The sequence below is a fragment of the Akebia trifoliata genome, chromosome 12, assembly GCF_017979445.1.
Source record: "Akebia trifoliata isolate Shusen 1 chromosome 12, ASM1797944v1, whole genome shotgun sequence".
NCBI classification, from domain to species: domain Eukaryota; kingdom Viridiplantae; phylum Streptophyta; class Magnoliopsida; order Ranunculales; family Lardizabalaceae; genus Akebia; species Akebia trifoliata.
In genome coordinates this window covers 32,009,990-32,029,373 of record NC_141386.1, presented here as the reverse complement: position 1 = coordinate 32,029,373, position 19,384 = coordinate 32,009,990, and the positions used below count along the sequence as shown (strand labels likewise).

The window sequence follows — 19,384 nt, the reverse complement described above, 5'->3', positions numbered from 1 at the left end:
TGAATGTTGATATTCATTCTGATCTTCTATCTTGAAAGTACGACACATAGATACTCAAGCTCTCTTCAGTTACCTTCCTTACATACTATGGAACACTACAATAGGACAACATGGGAGCTAAAACTCATTCATTTGGTTGGTAATAACCAGATCTCAAGAGAAAAATACAGAACAAGGAATTCTTGGTTCTTTTTTCCCTGCCTTTTCTCATACTAGCAATACTATAGGGTCTCTTAGAGTGATAGCATTAGATGTACTATCTTTCTATCCTGCCCAATTTGCTAAACTTGCCAATGTACACTAGTGGTGCTTTATTTTTGTGAAGTTAGGAATCTCAAATGAACTCTCAGTGGTTTAGAAGTTGTCTCGAGTCTAAAGACTAGATTTTGAGATACTTAGCAAGAAGCTAGCAAGTTGGAAATAGCTTTTTTATTAGTTTTGATGAGAAAAACACTCTTATCTAATCTACTTTTGGAGTCTTTGAATTCATTACATTTCTCATACAAAATTCCTTCCAGATAGAAGAAATATTCAAGTTGAAGGTCAAAAAAGAGTGAGAGGAAGACCCAAAAGAACATGGATGGTGATAGTGAAAGCCGATACAAACTCACTTACAATAACATTAGATTGGTTTTGGATAGAGTGAAATGGAGGAACAAGATTTGTTTTACCGACCCTAATCTTTTTGGTTAGTTTTTTGTTGTTATTGTTCAAAATACCTGCTTTTGTGGCCACAAGTTTTAACTGAATTAAAAGCAGCTTCCTGTAGGAGGAATGAAATGTGAACTTCATAGAGAATGGGTGTATTGACATAGGGAAATTTAGTATGAAGGTGCCAACTTGCTTAAGCCTGTGAATTTAACTTGAATTTAGTGTGTTGGTTAAAGCCTGTGAGTGTTGATACCGTGACCTAGGTTCAAACCCGCCTTCACCTACAAATTACTAACTACTAACCTGCATGCTTATCAGAAAAAATAAGATATAATAGAGCAGATAGTAAAGAAATGAGATTTTTTTTCCATGGAAGGTGAACTATAGGTAAGTATTAATGAATAAAGATGATGCTTGGGAATGTCATTGCCTAAGCCCACTGACATACCAAAGGCACTCTCTCAGCTAGTAAATTTACCTCTGTGTTGGCATTTCTAATACCATCCACATAATCCACAATGTAAACAATATGGTCATTGTTGTCAGCTAATCCCAACAAAGCAACATCCTCACTTGGAGCCCAGGCCAAAATGTAAATGAGTCATATCTGACTTCAAGAGGAATGAAAGAACAAAAAATTGGAAAAAGATAATCCTTCCTAGAGAGCTAAAGTTTTTGCCTTGGTGGAAACTTTTACATATATTGGCCCCCTAAATATTAGATATTTGGCCCATGAAATGCCTATAGAAGTGAGTCACCTTCCATTTGTAGAATTAAGTCGGTGGGATAATTCCCTTTGGGGAGTTGAGCATGAGGATACTAAAGGGTAGTTGTAGAGGATACGGCTAGGTTTTGAAAAGATGGTAAGGAAGGTTCTTTACGCCATACTTTACTTTTGTTGTACACTTGATGAGTAGAAAGTTTTAGCTGTGGATTGTCATTAAGTTGTAGGAGATATGTTTTTGCAATATAGTTTGTGGAACAGATTATGGAGCAGATAATCAATCAATTTTCACAATTTTTCTTAGTTTTTCGGAAGAGTCCAATGTCAGTAGGAATTATTAAGATCGGAGAGTTTTGAGTATGGGATTGCAATTTTTCCTTTTGATACTTTCAGTCTACTAATATTAAGCCTTAGAAGTAACCCATACTGCTGAGGGTGTAGGCCTTAGTAGCAGAAATGTTTACCTATCATCATGTCGCTTCCACTTAGGAAAAAGGTCAGCTCGATACAAGTTGAGGCCTAAGGCGAAACCTGTGAGGCCTTTTTTATATTTACTATTTTACTATAAATAATAATAATTACATATTTAAATAATAAAAAATTATTTAAAAGTTATTTTTCATACTTTTTGAGATGCAAAATTACTAATTAAGTTTTTATATTCAAGGAATTTTTTTATTTTTATTTTAAAATTTTTAACGTACAAGAGTTTGAATTTTTCTTTTCTTTTTTTACCTTGAAAATTTGAGATAGAGTTGTTTTAAATATTTTGGAAACTTAACTTTCTTTTTTTTTTTGGGAAACTAGTTAAGTGCATGTCCATTGCCACCAGAATACGTTGTTTGTTTTCTCTATTAATTTAAATAAAAGTTGGAAAGTCCTATTGAAACATGGTGTTAGTAAATACATTGTTATTTTCTATCTTTTATTAAATAAAAATTGAGCTTTTTTTTTTTAATTTAAATATAAATTGGAGAGTCATATTAAAATGTGGTGTTGGTAAATAAGTTGTTATTTTTTGTATTTTTAAAGTAAATAAAAAATGAATTTCTACTTTTAAAATAAATTAAAAATAAATATGGACGAAAATTCGTTTTGCTTAAAAATTGAAGTGTCCTCCAAGAAGTGCCACTTAGCTAAGTGGTAAGACATGGAAAGTTGTTCCCGCGTCTTAGGTTCAAGCATTTAACTTTTTTTTCTTTTTTTTTAAAGAGTCCTACTGATACGTGATGTTAATAAAAGCCTTGTTATTTTTAAAAAAAAATAAATAAAAATTGGAATTCCGTTTTTAAAACATTAAATAAAAATAGCATTTTTATTTTGCAAAATAAATTAAAAATAAGTTTGAATTCTTAAAAATTGGAGTCATATTGAAACATGGTGTTAGAAAATACGTTGTTATTATTTTCTGTTTTTTAAATTAAATTAAAATTGGGATTCTATATTTTAAAATGTGGTGTTAGTAAATACTAAATAGATTGTTATTATATATTTTTTAGATTAAATAAAAAATAAAATTTTATTTTTTAAAATAAATTTAGGAGAAAATTCGTTTTTTTACTTTTAAAGAGATGGATGATCTTCATTCTCCAACGTGGGTGAGTTTGACTTAGTTTCTATTTTTATTTGTTGTAACTTTAATTGAAAGAAGTTAGAAAGTGTAAGAGAGATCAAGTATTAGAGAATAGAGAGTTTATTTTTTTATTTTTGGAAAGTAAGAAATTCCGTAGGAGTGATAAGAATATTTAAAGAGTTAATTATTTTTGAGAAATTAAGATATTATAGGAATCTAAGAGATTTGGGAGATCTTATCTATTATTATCAGGTAATTTTTCATTTAGAAACCCCCAATTATTATTTAGAAAAAAAAAAAGCCCTTACTAACTTACACATTTGAATATTTTGGAAGTTTTTTTTTTTTTTTTCAATAATAATTGCTGAATCTACAGGTTAGAATAGGGGGTTTTCAAATAATCAAATAATAATAGACAAGATCTCCTAAATCTCTTAAATTCCTACAATTGCTGCGTTTGGAAGAGCCCTGTGACGGCTAAATTCATCCGAAACATGCCTCTTTGTTGTAATTTCAGTGTTTGGCATTGTTAATGAGTCTTTTTAGTTGCTGATTCTTTCATAAAAATCAGTTGAATCCCTCGACTACCAACACTTCAATGAGCCTCAGTAAAGGTTCTGCAAAAATAGGGTAGAAAGTTGACGCCATCTCTCTTTCTCACTCTCAACTCTTGTTTCCAATTTTGGCAATGCTCTCATCTGTTAATTCATGAGGAAGTTAAAGAAGAAGAGAGTTTTGGAAGTGCCTCCAAAAATCAGATCTGTTATCAATGCATTGTTGCTATTTCGCTTGAGAATATAGAAGAACCTCTAAAAGGTTTCATCTGAGAGTTTGATAAGGGGGTTTCATCATTGGGTTGATCTTTTAGTCATTTTGATTCATTTTTTGATAAGCACATAAAGTCAAGGAAAGATTTAAAGGTTGAGAAAACGTTTTGGTAACCCTCTCTACGGCAGAAAGAACGATTTTCTGTGTTGTTTGAGAGTCGCTATGACCACACCAATTTTTAATGGTGTTACATGGGTTTGTGTTTTTGTAAAAAAAAATTAAAAAAAAAAAAAAAAAGAGAGAGAAGATGAGTTGAAAGTACTACGTTTTGTATTGCTGGCAGCAACGTGTATAAAGAAAACTTTTTTGAGTTGTATGTAGATAACAGCAACATATATTTTTTTTTTTAAATTTTTTTTAAATGTATATTGTGGCAGCAACATAAAAAAGATAAAAAAATTCTAAGATGTGTATTGCTGGTAGCAATATACATATAAACTTTTTTTGTTTTTGAGGTTTGTTCCTCTATTTTTTTTTTTTAATGTTCGTTTTTAAATTTCCAGTAGACAATTGCATAGATGGACAAATTTCCACTGGTTTTTCTGAATTGAAAAACTGATAGCTCTGCTTTGTTGAAATGGGAGAGATTTCAGAGTTATCTTGCCCATCTCTCCCTTTGTTGGTTTTTTTTATTTTTCTTATTTGTTAGGCTTTTGAGCTTTGTTGGTTGTAAGAGTGGACTGCCATTTTCAATTGAAATAGCAAAACACTAGTCTTACTAATGTAGTAAGATTTTAATCCTTACTAATGGTCATTTTACTCATATGGATAACCACATCACCAGTCCAATATTATCACAGCCCTCTAAGTTTCATCGAAAGCTCAGATCAAAAGAATAAAATTCAAGAAACAAATTTTTTGAGCTTGAGTCAAGTTTTAGAAAATGATGGCTACCGAACTTTCAAATAACTCCTGAACTTAAAATTGAAACCCCCCAAATAAAAATAAAGAAGACAATTGAATGGTTGAGAATAAGTAAAAGTTGAGGTGCCAATAGAAACTCTCTCATTTTTGTCTTTTCTTTTACTTAGATTCTTTTGTTTTTTATATGAACCTTATTTTTAATTGTAAAAAATTATTGAAATTGTTTGAATGAGTGCTATAATATTTTATTATGTTAAGATTGTAATTAGATGCAAATTTTAGTAATAAATAAAGAAAATGGGTGAATGATTGAGAATAAGTAAAAGTTGGGGTGCCAATAGAAACTCTCATTTATTTTTTCTTAGATTCTTTTTTTTTAAGTTTAAGAATTTTATATGAACTTTTTGTATGATTGTAAAAACTATTGAAATTGTTTGAATGAATGCTATAATATTTGATAGACATTAAGCATTAGTACAAAAAAAATGAAATTGAATTTTAATTTTAATTTTTTAATATTAAATCTTATGTTTATACTTATTGTTAACATATTAATACTTATATCAGATAAATAATTTTTTTTTTTAAATATTATTTTTAATTTCATTTAATAATTTCTAAACAGCAAGTTACCAAACAGTTCAACATCTTCACAGTGCAATTAGACAGCATGTTACTAAATAATATACTCAATTCAACAAGTTGTTTTAGCAACAACAACTTTTTCTCAGCTTCAGCAACTTAATTTAGCATCAGCAATTTTACATATAACTTTTCCAAACAGACCAAATATCTTAGTTTCCCAAAAATAATTAATACTTTAATTATTCTTATCTCTCCTGCGGAATTTCTTACTTTCAAAAAAAAAAAAAAAAAATCTCTATTATCTAATATTCTTATATCTCTTAAGGAATTTCTTACTTTCCCCCAAAATACACTCTAATATGTTATATCTCTTTCATTTTTGAATTTCTCTCAGCTAAAGTTAAAACAAATAAATATAGAAAATAAGTCAAACCTACCCACGATGGAAAATTAGGATGCTCTACCTCCTTAAAAAGTATATATAAAAAAAAATTCTTATGAACCTATTTTTTATTTAATTTAAATAATCTGAAATAACAGCCTATTTAGTATTTACTAACACCATGTTTTAAAATATAGAATCTCAATTTTTATTTAATTTAAAAAAATATAAAATAACAACATATTTTCTAACATTGTGTTTCAATTGGACGCCAATTTAAAAATAATAATAATTTCAATTTGTACTTATTTTTAATTCATTTAAAAAATAAAAATTCAATTTTTATTTAACGTTTTAAAAATAGAATCCCAAATTTTATTTAATTTAAAAAAAAAAAAAACAGCAAGGCATTTATTAACACCACGTATCAATAGGACTCTTCAATTTTTAAGCAAAAAGAATTTTCATCCGTATTTTTTTTAAAGTAGAAATCTAATTTTTATTTACTTTAAAAATACAAAAAAATAAAATAAAAATGGCAACTTATTTACCAATACCATGTTTCAATAGAAGTCTCCAATTTATATTTAAAAATTAATTTAAAAAATAAGAAATAACAACGTATTTAGTAACACCATGTTTCAATATGACTTTCCAAGTTTTATTTAAATTAACAGAGAAGAGGAAAAAAAAACGTATTTAACAGTTTCCTAAAAAAAAAAGTTAGTTTTCAAAATATTTAAAACAACCCTATCTTCAAAATTCAAGGTAAAAAAAAAAAAAATTCAAACACTTGAACATTAAATTTTTTTAAAATAAAAAATTAATTTTATAAATTCCTTGAAAATAAAAACTTAATTAATAATTTTGCATCTCAAAAGGCAAGAAAAGTAAATTTTAAATATTTTTTTATTATTAAAATAGGTAATTATTATTATTTATAGTAAAATAGAAAAAGGCCCCACATTGAGGTTTTGCCTTAGGCCTCAACTTGTATAGAGCCGGCCAAGGTAGTGTAGGCCTTATGCTGGATAGGTTTGGTTGACAAGTTTTTGTCATGTAACCTCACTATTTATTTGAACCATTTCATGTTAGACTGAATGATAATATATCATGGTAAGATATTATAATCAATGATTTATGATAGAACTCTGTTTCAATCTGATACTAGCTTGGTAAACTAAGACTGTCCTCTGTTTTGGATTGGAGGGGCTCATGCTGAATTGGTACATAACTTTTTTTTTATGAGTATAAAGATTTTTAAAAACAAAAGGACAGTACAAGGGGGGCCGAGAGAGCCTCCAAGAAAGAAAGCAAAAACAAGAAAGACAAGATAAAGAGCTCGCTAGTTACATAAGTTATCCCATCTAAAAACAAAGTCCTCAAACGAAAATCCGGAGAAATTCTTACTTAACTTCGCCAAAAAAAACAGCAATCATAAAATCTCCATGTACACCATATGTGTACAGAACTAGTCTCATTGTAGCTCTAGATTGATAAAAGTAGGTGCTTTAGAGTTGCATACCAAAATTAATCTTGCTTGAATCGCACACCAAGTCCCAGGAATCCCTCTTCTAAAGGGAAAACCCACAAGTGATTTCATGCCCAGATTCAATTGAGCGTCTATTCATGGTATGGATCTGAATAGCACCAAGAACTCCAAATGGTCGTTAGTATACAGAATATTTCCTAAGCTGAATAAACACTTGGCTGCACTAACCAGTCCCATGGCACTTCACAGGACGAGTGAATCTCCGTGTCTCCTGGTGTCTTTCATGGTGCTATAGTCATTGCCTAATTGGGGTTGCTTTATTTCATGGTACTATAGTCATTTACACAGATGCTGAGAGTTGTCGTTCTTATTGGTCGATCCATTGTTATGTATTGAACTGAAGATAAATCAGACACAGACATTGGCAATAAAGTCATTACTAGAAGTGCTAGTGTTAGTGAGAACTATAAAAGTATACGCAGATGTGACCTTATGAAGGAACACTGATTTTATTGTTATGCAGATGTGATGATTAAAAGTAAACGAGACACGCATACTTTCTAGTTGAATTTTATAGAACACATTCCCAGTAGAAGTGGGTGTTTATTTAGTAGTTTTCAATCCTGAAACTTGTCCATCTTGAACAATACAAATCAGTTTAAGAGAAAGGGAAAAGCAACACTATACAATAAAAATAAATGAGCCCCAGAACATTTTCGGAATCATCTGTTTATTGTAATTGAAACTTGAAACTTCTCTCTAAAGCAAGGTAGATTTCAGTCGAAATACAGGAGAAATAACTTAAATTGGTGGCAACCATGAGATTACAATTGGGCTTCTGACCTTATGTACCCCGTCGGTCCACATCAAACCTCCGAAATCTGGTGTGGACTGCCTGGACTTTGTGGTGAAGGTGATCTTGTATGATAGCTTCTGGAGTTTGCTTGTGAAGTGCAGGGTTTTTGGTTCTACTGTGACAGATGCACCTTTGAATAGTGAAACTTTGGCTTGGTAAGTTGAAGTGGGAGGACCAACATTGGTTACTGTCCTGTGTAGGGTCAACACCGAAACAGAGAGCTTCTCTGGGAATATGGCAGAGATGGCCGGGTAGTTTAGATCCCCTGGATTAGCAAGAACATGTTGGCAGGATCGATTCGAGGATTTGGTGAAGACTTTCAGCTGTGTTGGGGTCAGATTCTGTGTGCAAAGGAATTCGATATAATCGAGCACGCCAATATCGTATATTAGGCCAGGGTCAAGAGCTTTAGATGGGTTTATGTGTCCAGCCCCATGTTCAAAGGGGTTTGAAGCTGCACCCGTTGAAGCATCTACAAGAGGGTTATAAGTGTTATCATGCACATAAGCTGTGGTCATCAGAGCTGATTTGATTGCGGCCGGACTCCATTCCGGGTGTCTGGCCTTAAGCAAAGCTGCAACCCCACTAACGTGGGGGCACGACATAGAGGTTCCCGACAAGATGTTGAAGTTGACTCTTCGATGATCAGTTGGCAAGCTTGATGGACCTGTTTGCCCAGACCATGCAGCAAGGATGTTCACACCTGGTGCAACTACATCGGGCTTCAGAATTTCCAATGTGAGGAAATTAGGTCCTCTAGACGAGAATGCTGCCACCACCGGTGAAGGACGGATACCTAATTTCGTTCCTAAGAAGGCTAGTGTTGCAGTTGGATGTGAATTGGTCAAGGCATAATTCTTGATCGCTTTTCCGACTATTTCCCCAACCGCAACTGCTGGAAGAAGATGGCAATCTGCAACCAACTCCTCCCCATTTACATCAGTGTTCGCTAGAATCATTCCTACACCGCCCGCATCTTTCACAACCTGACCTTTTTGCACTCGCGGACTAATGCCACGGTCACATATCACGATCTTCCCGCTCACAATATGCGGATCCAAAGTTCCTTCAAGGCACAACGAGCTTGGATCCGGACTGCTCGAATTGCCACCCGAATAAACTAACGGGTATTGCTTCTTTGTTGACAAGTTCATCCGACCTCTGTAGAGAGAGACCCCTTTTAGAACCTGACCACTCCCTAGCTTTACAATGGAAGGGAAATCCCTATCCATGGTGCTAGCTCCAACAGTAGTAATCCATGGAGATACATTTGTTAGACTAGCTGGATCAGGACCACCATTACCAGCTGAACAAGAAACAAAAACACCATTCTCCATAGCACCAAAAGCAGCTATCGCTAAACTATCACGATAATAAGAAGAAACCCCACCACCTAACGAGATCGATAATACGTTGACACCATCAGCTACAGCTCGGTCCACTGCAGATAGAATATCTGAACTAAAACACCCACCAACCCAACAAACCTTGTAAACTGCCACTCTTGCATTTGGTGCCATTCCTCGTGCCGTGCCACGGGCATATCCCAAAAGGCTTGCTCCTTTCACAGGGAAGCCCGTGGCGGTCGAGGCTGTGTGAGTACCGTGCCCATCTTGGTCCCTCGGAGACTTATACTCTTCTTGCTCGTTAATTCTACCCAAAGAAGCTTCGTACCCTCGGTAAAATATACGAGCACCGATAATCTTTTTGTTACAATGGTGTTTAGTGAAACCTCGGCCAATCTCACAGGCACCTTTCCAACGTGCAGGAACTTGTGTCATTCCTGTGTCATTGAAGCTCTCGCTCTCGGGCCATACCCCTGTGTCTAGCACTCCAACTACAACATCATGGTCAGAAAATGTCTCGGACCAGACACTGTTACTGTTTTCGGGTGCGATCCCAAGGAACTCTGGGCTCCTTGTGGTGTGTAATTGGTAAATTGTCTCTGGGTACACAGCAACCACACCATGTTCCTGTTCTAATCTCTTGGCTTCATCTTCGGTAAGCCTGGCTGCGAAGCCATGGAAAGCAGTTCCATAACTGTAAATGATTCTGCTCTCAGGTGTATCTTCTACTGCTTGATAGGTACTTTGGGGTTTGGTGAGTACAGAAGTAATGGTTGATGAGTACCAATTGAGGCGATTGGTGAAGGATTCTGGTAGTTTGTATTCGTCCATATGGACGATATATGTATTCTTTGGAGAGGGAATTGTTGTTGTTGTTGTGGAGACAGCAATGGTGAGTGTTAGATGACATGTTAGGTAGACTAACAGCCATTTTACAGGATTTCTAGTCATTTTGTTTTACACAGAGAGATGTTGAAGAAGAAGAAAAACTAATGTTTGCGGTTTGCAGGAGATTTGATGAATCTCAGTAATCTTTGCTGGAATATAGTAGAAAGCGGTGCTGGTTTCATGAATAGCAGTGAAGCTGAGTCATGGCTTTGAGTTATTGGATATGGATGCGGTTGTCATAGTGCCAGTACTAGCTTCATAATGTAGTACTTCAAGATTGGACCCACTTGACCAGTGAGCCACATGGTTTTAAAACTCGGTAATTCTTTCCCTAGGATACCAAATTGACTTGACCGAGTCAGTCGATTTAAATTTGTTTATGTTTATATTCAAACAATTATATTTATATTTTTAATAAAATAAGATGGATCGAAAGATGATCTTTACAAGATTATGTTTTTATTTAGATAATAAATATTAGATTTATTAAAATTAATTATTTTTATCAATATATACATATAGAATCCAATTGACTCGGTTGAGTTTTATTAACTGTAACTGATATTTTCATGAGAAATTTTACCTACTAAAGGACAAGATATTTCGAAATTACCATGACAGCACATATTACAAGATATCATATTCATGATTACTAAATCACATTTTTGTCGTTTTTATTTTTTAACGTTATGATAACGGGTAAAACTGGTATTTAATCAAATTAGTATCTGCAATATTTACTTAAATACACTTTATTTACTATAAAGATAAAGATAAAAATAAAAATCTTTTTTTTATAGATTTTATGTATAATTTGGATTGCGTTACTGTCCCATTAAATAAAATCATTTCATAGTATGATTTGGTAACTCATCCTATTTCAATTGAGTCATATTAGATGTAGAATGAGTTGATGATTCATATTATAAATCTTGCTATTACATGGTGATATCAAAATGACTTGGTTGACTCCATGGTCTAAAATATATTTTCGATCGAATGTTTTAGTTAATAAAAAATTTGATATGATATCAAACAATATATTTGATACAAACTCAATAAATTCTTGAAACATTTAATGTTTTGTATTGGTCTTGATTGATATTATTAATTTAAACCATAATTGAGTTAAGTCTAGAGAATATTTAAAATTATGTTAATCATGATCTGGGGCGGAGTCAGGATTTTGCTTATGTGGGAGTAATCAATAGTAGAATCTTTTTTTTTGTGAGAACAATTAAGAATGAAAAAATAGTTGTGGGGGTAAATAAGAGAGGGAAAAAAAATTGTAGGGCAATAGTGACAGAATTTTTTATCCATCGTTAAACTCTGTCACAATAGCTCACTAATCCATAGACGTTCCCCCACTCTAAATCTGCCCCTGATCATGATTTTATCGAAGTTATAATGTTTGAATCCAACGGTTTGGATCTGTTGTGCTATTACTTTCAATTATTTTCAGATGTTAGTAATTAAATTTACTTGCTCATATGTAATAAAAACATGAGAAATGATTTCATACTTATGAGGCTCAAATGCGCTCACAAGATGCATGTGGTGCAGACACGTGATAAGGGTCGGTAGCTTTGACTTTGACTACTGAATACAGATGCGCTGGATTAATGCTGGGAGGGATTCTTTTAGGATCCAGTGTCGTTGAACTCAAATTGTCCAATGATCCAATGAGATAAAGACATGAAGAAGTAGAAATATAAGCCAAGTAATTCCTCATCTCTCGCAAGCCCACTGTCTTATGATCATTTGATCTATGACTTTGTGGACCTACTCAGCAAAAATCAGCTTGATCGATTAATCGTGACCATTCAATTCCAACTTTTTTCAATGGGTAACTCTGATCATTATATTTGCTGTCTTTTGGTATTTGGATCTAGTGGTTGTGAATCACCAATCAAGCTGATTTTTTTATGTTGGTAGTCCACCATAAGAAGTGGGCCTAAGAAGGCCATTGATGTTGTTTTAACATTTTTCCTTCTTAAATGCAATTCAAAGCTTTGGCATTGCTCAGTATATTGCGTGAAAAGGAGACCTAAATTTTTTAAAGAAAATTGATTTCATGGTCCCGGCTCATTGAAATATAATCAATGACACCAGCCCCATAAAAATGCCAAGTGGCAAAATCATTTTCAAGTTTATTGGCTTGTGATGTGTGGCCCACCCTTAAAATCAGCCTGATCAATCCTTCCAAGCCATTCGATCACCAGATCCATTAGTTAACCAAAAAATAATGACAAAAATTGTTCAAATTATTTTGCTCGAAGTAGACAATCAAACTGATTTTAGATGTGTAGGCTGAAATCATGTGCAAGTGGTCCTGATTGTAAATCATAAATTATGTGGACCCAATAGCACCAAATCTTCTACTATCGAATTTGTCGGTCACCTCTTGTTTGTTCATAATAAGGTAATGGTTAGTGGGCCCAAGTATGATGTGTTTTTGTGTAATAAGTTGAGTTTTTGTCCATCCATCCATCAACACCAAAGCTATCCTTCCCATCCTTACCTACATACTAATATAAGGTGAAGGTGATGGTGTGGTGGAACCCACATCTCATCTCATCTCATCTGATGTCATGTATTGTTAGTTGGGAAGGTTTTTAAGGAGAGTGAGTGAAGTGGGAATGGGACTAAGGAGAAGACACTCTTTACAATTAACTCTTAAAGCTTCTCTCTTCTTTACTCCTCTTACCAGTCGTCCCAACGCCCCCATGACCATCTTTAATATCTGCATTCAAAGTTTCATTTATTGATTTCATCTTTCTTAAATGGAGCAATACAAGGCAATTTACTATTTAAGTGCTCAATTTCTAACTCAATCTCACAGAATAACTCAAAAACTCGATGTGGCATGTGTAAGAATCATAAATTTTTTTCCTTCAAAATACATAATTACGCATATTTATGGGGATGTGCAGTTGTAAACACATGACTAGAGGGAACAAACCCATGTTGCTAGTAGGGATACTAGGGTCTAATAATGCTCAGTTCAACCTACTCAACTGCCACATTTATAGAAATATTTATAATATATTTAATTAGATAAAGAGTTAGGATTGCTTGACTCTTAAGAATGACTCACGAAAAAAACACATTAGCCCAACCCCTTAAATACAAAATCCAATTGTTGAGATTTATCCTTAGGATAAGTATCTCTGAGATTTGTGCTATCAAGATACTCATAAATCTCAACTATTGGATTTTGTGTTTAAAGGGTTTGGATCATGTGTTTTTTCCATGAGGCAATGGATTCCAACCCTTAGCTGGATATTTTTATAATTAAACTTATATAAAAGTAAAAAAAATATATAGAGTCGTGTTAGAGTGACCTTAGCGGGGTGGACACCTTAATGTGGTGGCGTGCATATGTCTGTAGATGCATTTTTCTCGTATCTCGGAGAAATGTATCTACGGGCATGCACCTGCCATAATCTCAAAATGTCCCCCCACTGAAGTCACTTCAACATTAATAAAAAAATTTTGCATACTTACAATTTAATTATCATCTATAATAATTATAGATTAAGACATTAATTTTAAATTCAATGAACTCATTAGGACCCATGATTTTAAAACTCGGTGTTGCATCTCGTCTCATTCATGCCAGATATCGAGACGTCTCGAATGAGTTTTTCGATACATTTGAGATGTCTCGTTCAAGAAAATGATAAATGAAAATGGGATTTAATATCTCATCCGAAAAATTGACTTGTCTATTCATCTGTCTCATCCATACTTAATAACGAGACGACTCGGGCAATATGTCTTAATCTCAAATGAGTTTTGAAACCATATTAAGACCACAATAAGGCTTAGTCACTTAGTCTCAATTGGGTTATAGGAGTGGTCTAGGTAGGGTTCGCATCTTTTGAATTGGGTTTGGACTCACTAAAACCATATCCAAACCTACCCATTGACAGCTCTAGTAGTTAGTTTTACCATTCGCATCTTTTCATAAATGCAGACTTATGAAAAGACGGTTATTATACTCCCAACCCACATCAACGAGAACAAATCCTTTTTAGTTTGTAGTTTGTAGTTTGTAGTGTTCTTTTAGTAGAGCTTTTCAATCATTTCAAGGACGTCACATCGTAAATACAACAAAATCTACTAGTTTTATTTTGCAAGTTTAACGGTCGTCCATTTTTAATTCTTTAATCATCCTTAGAAAAAAATATTATTTTTAAGACATGTAGGATATTAATCAATCTGAAAGAAAGCTTTGTTGTAATAAATTTTTTATTCTGAACTAATGAACCAATGACATGATACCATGTGTATCAAGAAAGATAGTAAAATTGAAAATTTTAAAACACCTGAAAAATTTTCTACTCAATTAACTCTACACTAATAATTTTTATTTTTATTTTTTTAATATATGTGACATCATACGATTGATTCGTTATCTTAATAAAGAGTTTTACAATGGCAAATGTTGCCATAGGAAGAACAGGACACCGTTTTGGATCACGACTCGTTTGTAATCGAGTCGTGATAAGTTTGGAACCGTAGATTTGTGCCATGATTGAGTTTGCCACGTGGATAGTCATTATCACGATTCGGTGACTTGACCTTCGGACAATCTCTTATGACTCGCCTCTGCACAGTGCACACTTATCCAACGAAAACCATTAATGTTTCGTCCTTCGTCCTTATGGTCGCTTACGCCAAAGGCTTTGATTGGACTTTGACATCAAAAAAGTGATACAAAGTCTTCAGAGGTTGCCATGTCATCGAATATGATAATTTGCTATTGTCATGCATACAAAATGTTTGATGTTCATAAGTATCTTCAAACAAACACGCGGTTTTGATACGCGGCTGACGTGGCAATTTGTCACTCTTGGACCAACCCGATTCGTAGAGGTAATTCGCCGGCGGATATTTAAGTGATTTATGTCAATCTTAAAGAATATATAAGACTCAGGTCAAGGGGGTATCTTTAATATTTATCAAACCTTGGTGACATTTTTAAAATTTACTTAAATTAGGGGATCGTTAGGTATGTGGTTCGCTATTATATTAACGAACCTCGTAACGTGATTTTGTCTCTCATACGGACAATGGCTCTAAATCAAAGACTTATGTAATGTTGCAACTATTTTCTTCATTTCTATTAATTCATGTATAAGCTTGAGACTTCAATTGTTTCAAAGTGAAGAGCCATCCACTTTTATTTTAGGATTAGGGTTAATAAAATTATGATTGTCAACAAATAGTGTCATATTTGAATTTGAATTCAAAAAAATTAGTGATATTTGAATTCAAATTTAAATTTGATCGGATATCACTAACCAATATTCGAATTCGTATCCGAATAAATTATCGGTATCTGATTCGAATTTGATTTGTGATATCCGATATTACTCAATTCGAATCCAATTGCAAATCGAATTAAAAAATTATTCGAAATTTATTTGTTATTTGAAAATTATCTGAAATGTATTTAGAGAAATTCTATTACCACACCAACTTTTTCTAACATTGTCCCAATTGGGCAGGCCATCCGACTAAACAAAAATGATGATCAAAGAGGTCGAGCAAAGAAACCAGAGATGAAAAATCGATTTGGAGAGAGAGAAGAAAAATAATAATAAGTCTAACATGGGTGAAGTCGCTAAAAACTTTTAGAGAGAGAGAGATTCCGACGTAGATGCCGAAAGTGAGGCCATGACCACAAGGGGTTGAGGTCGTGAAGAAGAGGTGAAGTCATGAGGCGATGAGGGACTGAGCCATTGAGTGAGATGAAATCGATTTGGAAAGAGAGAAGAAGTGGCTAAGATCTTTCAAAGAGAGAAAGAGAGAGAGATTCCGACGTCGATGCCGAAGGTGAGGCCATGGCCACAAGGGGCTGTCGTGAGGATGAGATGAGGTTGCGAGGCGATAAGGGGTTGAGCCGCAGAGGTCGTTGAAGGCCTTGAGGGCTGAGGTCTCTGTGTCTCAAAGACTCGAATGGGAAAGATAAGTCTGTAATCTTTTCTATTGTTTTAAGTCTTAAAAAAATCATTTATTTAAAATAAAAATAAAATAATATTTATTTATTTTCGATTTTGAATCGAATTCATCGATATCCGAATTCGTATCCGAAATGCTATCAGATATTCAAAATTATCCGAATCCGAATTTGATATTCTAAAATTTCAAATAATATCCAATTTTTTGGATTTCGACTATCCATTGACAATCCTAAATAAAACAATGAGCTCGTTGCATTGGATCAAGCAAAGCTACGACCTTGCCGCTTGTAGATTTCGTTAAGCAACAAGGTCATCGTCGCTTTAAAATATCATGAAGCGACGTGTTACGTTGTTACATTTTGGAATATTTTGTATGCCTTAATAATGGGTCTTCATTTATTTGAGTCTTGAAGTCACAAGCTTGCCGTTTTGAAATGCCATGTAGCGTTGATTATTTCACTTGATCCATTAAGCTCCTTTGGTTTACTTAATTAATTAGCTTATCTCATCCATTGATATGTACAATGAACTCGTCGATTGATCCATGTAGGAGCGAGTTCGTTTCTTTAAATGTTATGAAGGTTCTATCTCATTTCTTTGAATTGTCATGAAGCGACGAACTCATTTATTTGAAACTTCGTAAAGCAACGACCTCATTGATTTGTAATACCATGAAACAATGAGATCCTTGCTTTAGCCATGAAAACATGAGCTCATTGTGATCTATGAAGCAAACGGCTCGATGCTTGAGTTGTAAAACTATGAGCTCTCCACTTTATATGTGTTTGTAATGTTTTGAATGTCTTTATTGTTATAATTTGGAGTAGATCTATCGTACTTTATTTTTCTATAGTTCCCCGTAGTTTAGGTAGACAGTTGAGAGAGCACCACGTGGTATACATACCAAAATCCCTTCTTCGGTATTTTGGAATTCAGTGACAGTTCATTTTCGATCTAAACTTATTTTATTTTATTTTATATTATCAAATCTTATCCCAGTCATGATCATTATGCATATGATGTGCTAGATTTTATTTTTCAGCATGGCCTCTCCACAAAGGATTGTTCCCCATTTATATTGCGCCAAGTTTGTTGCTTGAGCCACTAAAGAGCAAGTTTGCCATTTTTTTCAATATAGATCCAATTTCTAATTTTAATTTGGGAATCTAGCTTCACGCTTCATTGTTTGTGTAGCAATGAAGTCAGTTTGAATTGTTCGAACGAGTGATATAATATTTTGTAATGTTAGAAATTATAATTTGAGCCAAACTTCTATTATTGTTTGAAGAGTGTGTTTTAAGATTCAATTGGGATGTAATAAGTAAAGGTCGGAGTACCAATAGTAGCTCTCTCAAATAAAGTCCTTAAAGAAAAAAAAATCAAATTCCAAGGATCCATTAAAATTGGCCTTCTGCTTCAGTCAACCTTATAACAGAGTATTAAGTTATAATGAATTGTAATAAGGGCAGGGGTGTCAATAGGTGGGTTCGGGCCAGACTTGATTGAGTCCTAACCCGGTCCTGAAGAGGCTGGTAATTCCTAGATTAGTCCTATATTAATATTGGGCCAAAGTAAAGTAAGCCCAAACCCAGCCCTAATGGGTTCGGGCTTGACCCAAATAAAATGGCTAAAATTCAATATTTTTAATGAAAAAAAAATCTCTTAATAATAATTTTTTGTGTGCATGTTTAAAGACTATCCAATGGAAGTTGAAATTAGTGTCTTATTAACTTGTGAAAATTATAAATGAGAGTTAAATTGTGATTAGATAATATATTTTAATTTTATTAGAAAAATATTTTTCTAATAAATATTTCTATAAGATTAATAGATAGTCAGGCCAGGTAGGGCACTATAAGAGTATAGCCCAACCCAAATTTAACGAGCTGAAAATTATTAAGCTTGGCCCTATCTTTGCGGCTCAATATGAAGGCCCTAGCTCTTATTTTTTGGGGTGGGACCCCTAAATAAGGGATACGACAGTGATACATCCTATCATTATCTTCGTTAGGATTATATAAATTATTTAGAATATCTGATCAAAATATTGAATCTTACCTTAATCACGACGGACGAAATTGAAATCAACTGATTCTCAAGGTTATCAAAATAGACAATGATGGAATCAATAAGTAAACTATTGAGTTGGATGGATTGCCTAACTTAGTATAATTTAATTGTAGAAAATGTTTTTGATTCTGACTTTACTAGTATTATATCCAATTAGTTAGCATAGTTATACAAAAGATTGCAACTGATTCTAGTGAACAATGATGGAATCACTAAGTAAACAAAACTAGGAGTACTTTTATGGGTTACCCACTTTATTACCCAACATTATACAATTTTAATTATACATAAAAACTGTTTTTTGATTCTCACTTCACCCTAAGATCAAATCCTTTTGTATAATTAAATATGAAACGTATATAGGATACTTAACTCTAATTTACCATGAGAGATGGTCCAAGAAATATGTTTCAAACAATCCCAACAAATCTTCAATGATTCATCGATCATCCAGGGGTACGTAGGGGTACGATCCTCCCTTCACCAATGCCTTGGCCAGTAAAATAGAATCTGTTTCAAATGCCACAAAAAAACGGACAAATTACTTGACCTTACGCCCTCCGTCAGAACCCAAAATTGTTGAACGAGGTTTCTAAAACAATCACATCTAACCCACAAAGTAGTCTCAAAGCGTCTCTAGCAATGCAACCCCCTCCCCTAAATCACAAATTGCCCAAATTATAATCACCCACATTTATTTTTATAGTCGTGATAATATGATGCCCCCCTTTGACACATGCCACCGTCACATAACTGTATATCATTTGCCTCGGGATACACGAGAAAAAGAGTTATTGACATGTGCATCCCAAGGCAAATGATCTGTGGTTTTGTTATGGGGCCGTAGGGAGGCGAGTGTCAGAAGGGGGCATCAGAAAATCATTACACTTATTTTTATCGATCCTTAAGGAGGTTTTGACCAGAACATTGACTTAACTTGTGAAAATTGGATATAATCCCGAATGTCTATAGAATAAATGCCAAAAATTCCTATTCTGCCTCGCACATACGATTCTATATATCTCCTCCACTCCTTAATCATTTATATAAACATGCTCCGTGTCAAGCACACCTACCTCAACCAATTTTTTTTATTATAAAAGAGGATGAAACAAACTCACAAATAGAGGACTTTTTGGAGGGAGGAGATAAA

The 19,384-nt window shown here is 33.6% G+C and overlaps 1 protein-coding gene across 1 annotated transcript; it reads right to left on the bottom strand.

The window, feature by feature from the left end:
• Positions 1 to 7,668: 7,668 nt before the first annotated feature.
• LOC147389576 (subtilisin-like protease SBT1.3) lies at positions 7,669 to 10,427 on the bottom strand. The gene has a single exon (XM_086417989.1). It carries the CDS (start codon positions 10,250 to 10,252, stop codon positions 7,901 to 7,903), a length of 2,352 nt encoding a protein of 783 aa, XP_086274115.1. The 5' UTR covers positions 10,253 to 10,427; the 3' UTR covers positions 7,669 to 7,900.
• Positions 10,428 to 19,384: the final 8,957 nt, after the last annotated feature.

Bases quoted from the DNA above. Each gene is read 5' to 3' on its own strand.
- LOC147389576 (XM_086417989.1), bottom strand. From the start codon at position 10,252: ATGACTAGAAATCCTGTAAAATGGCTGTTAGTCTACCTAACATGTCAT.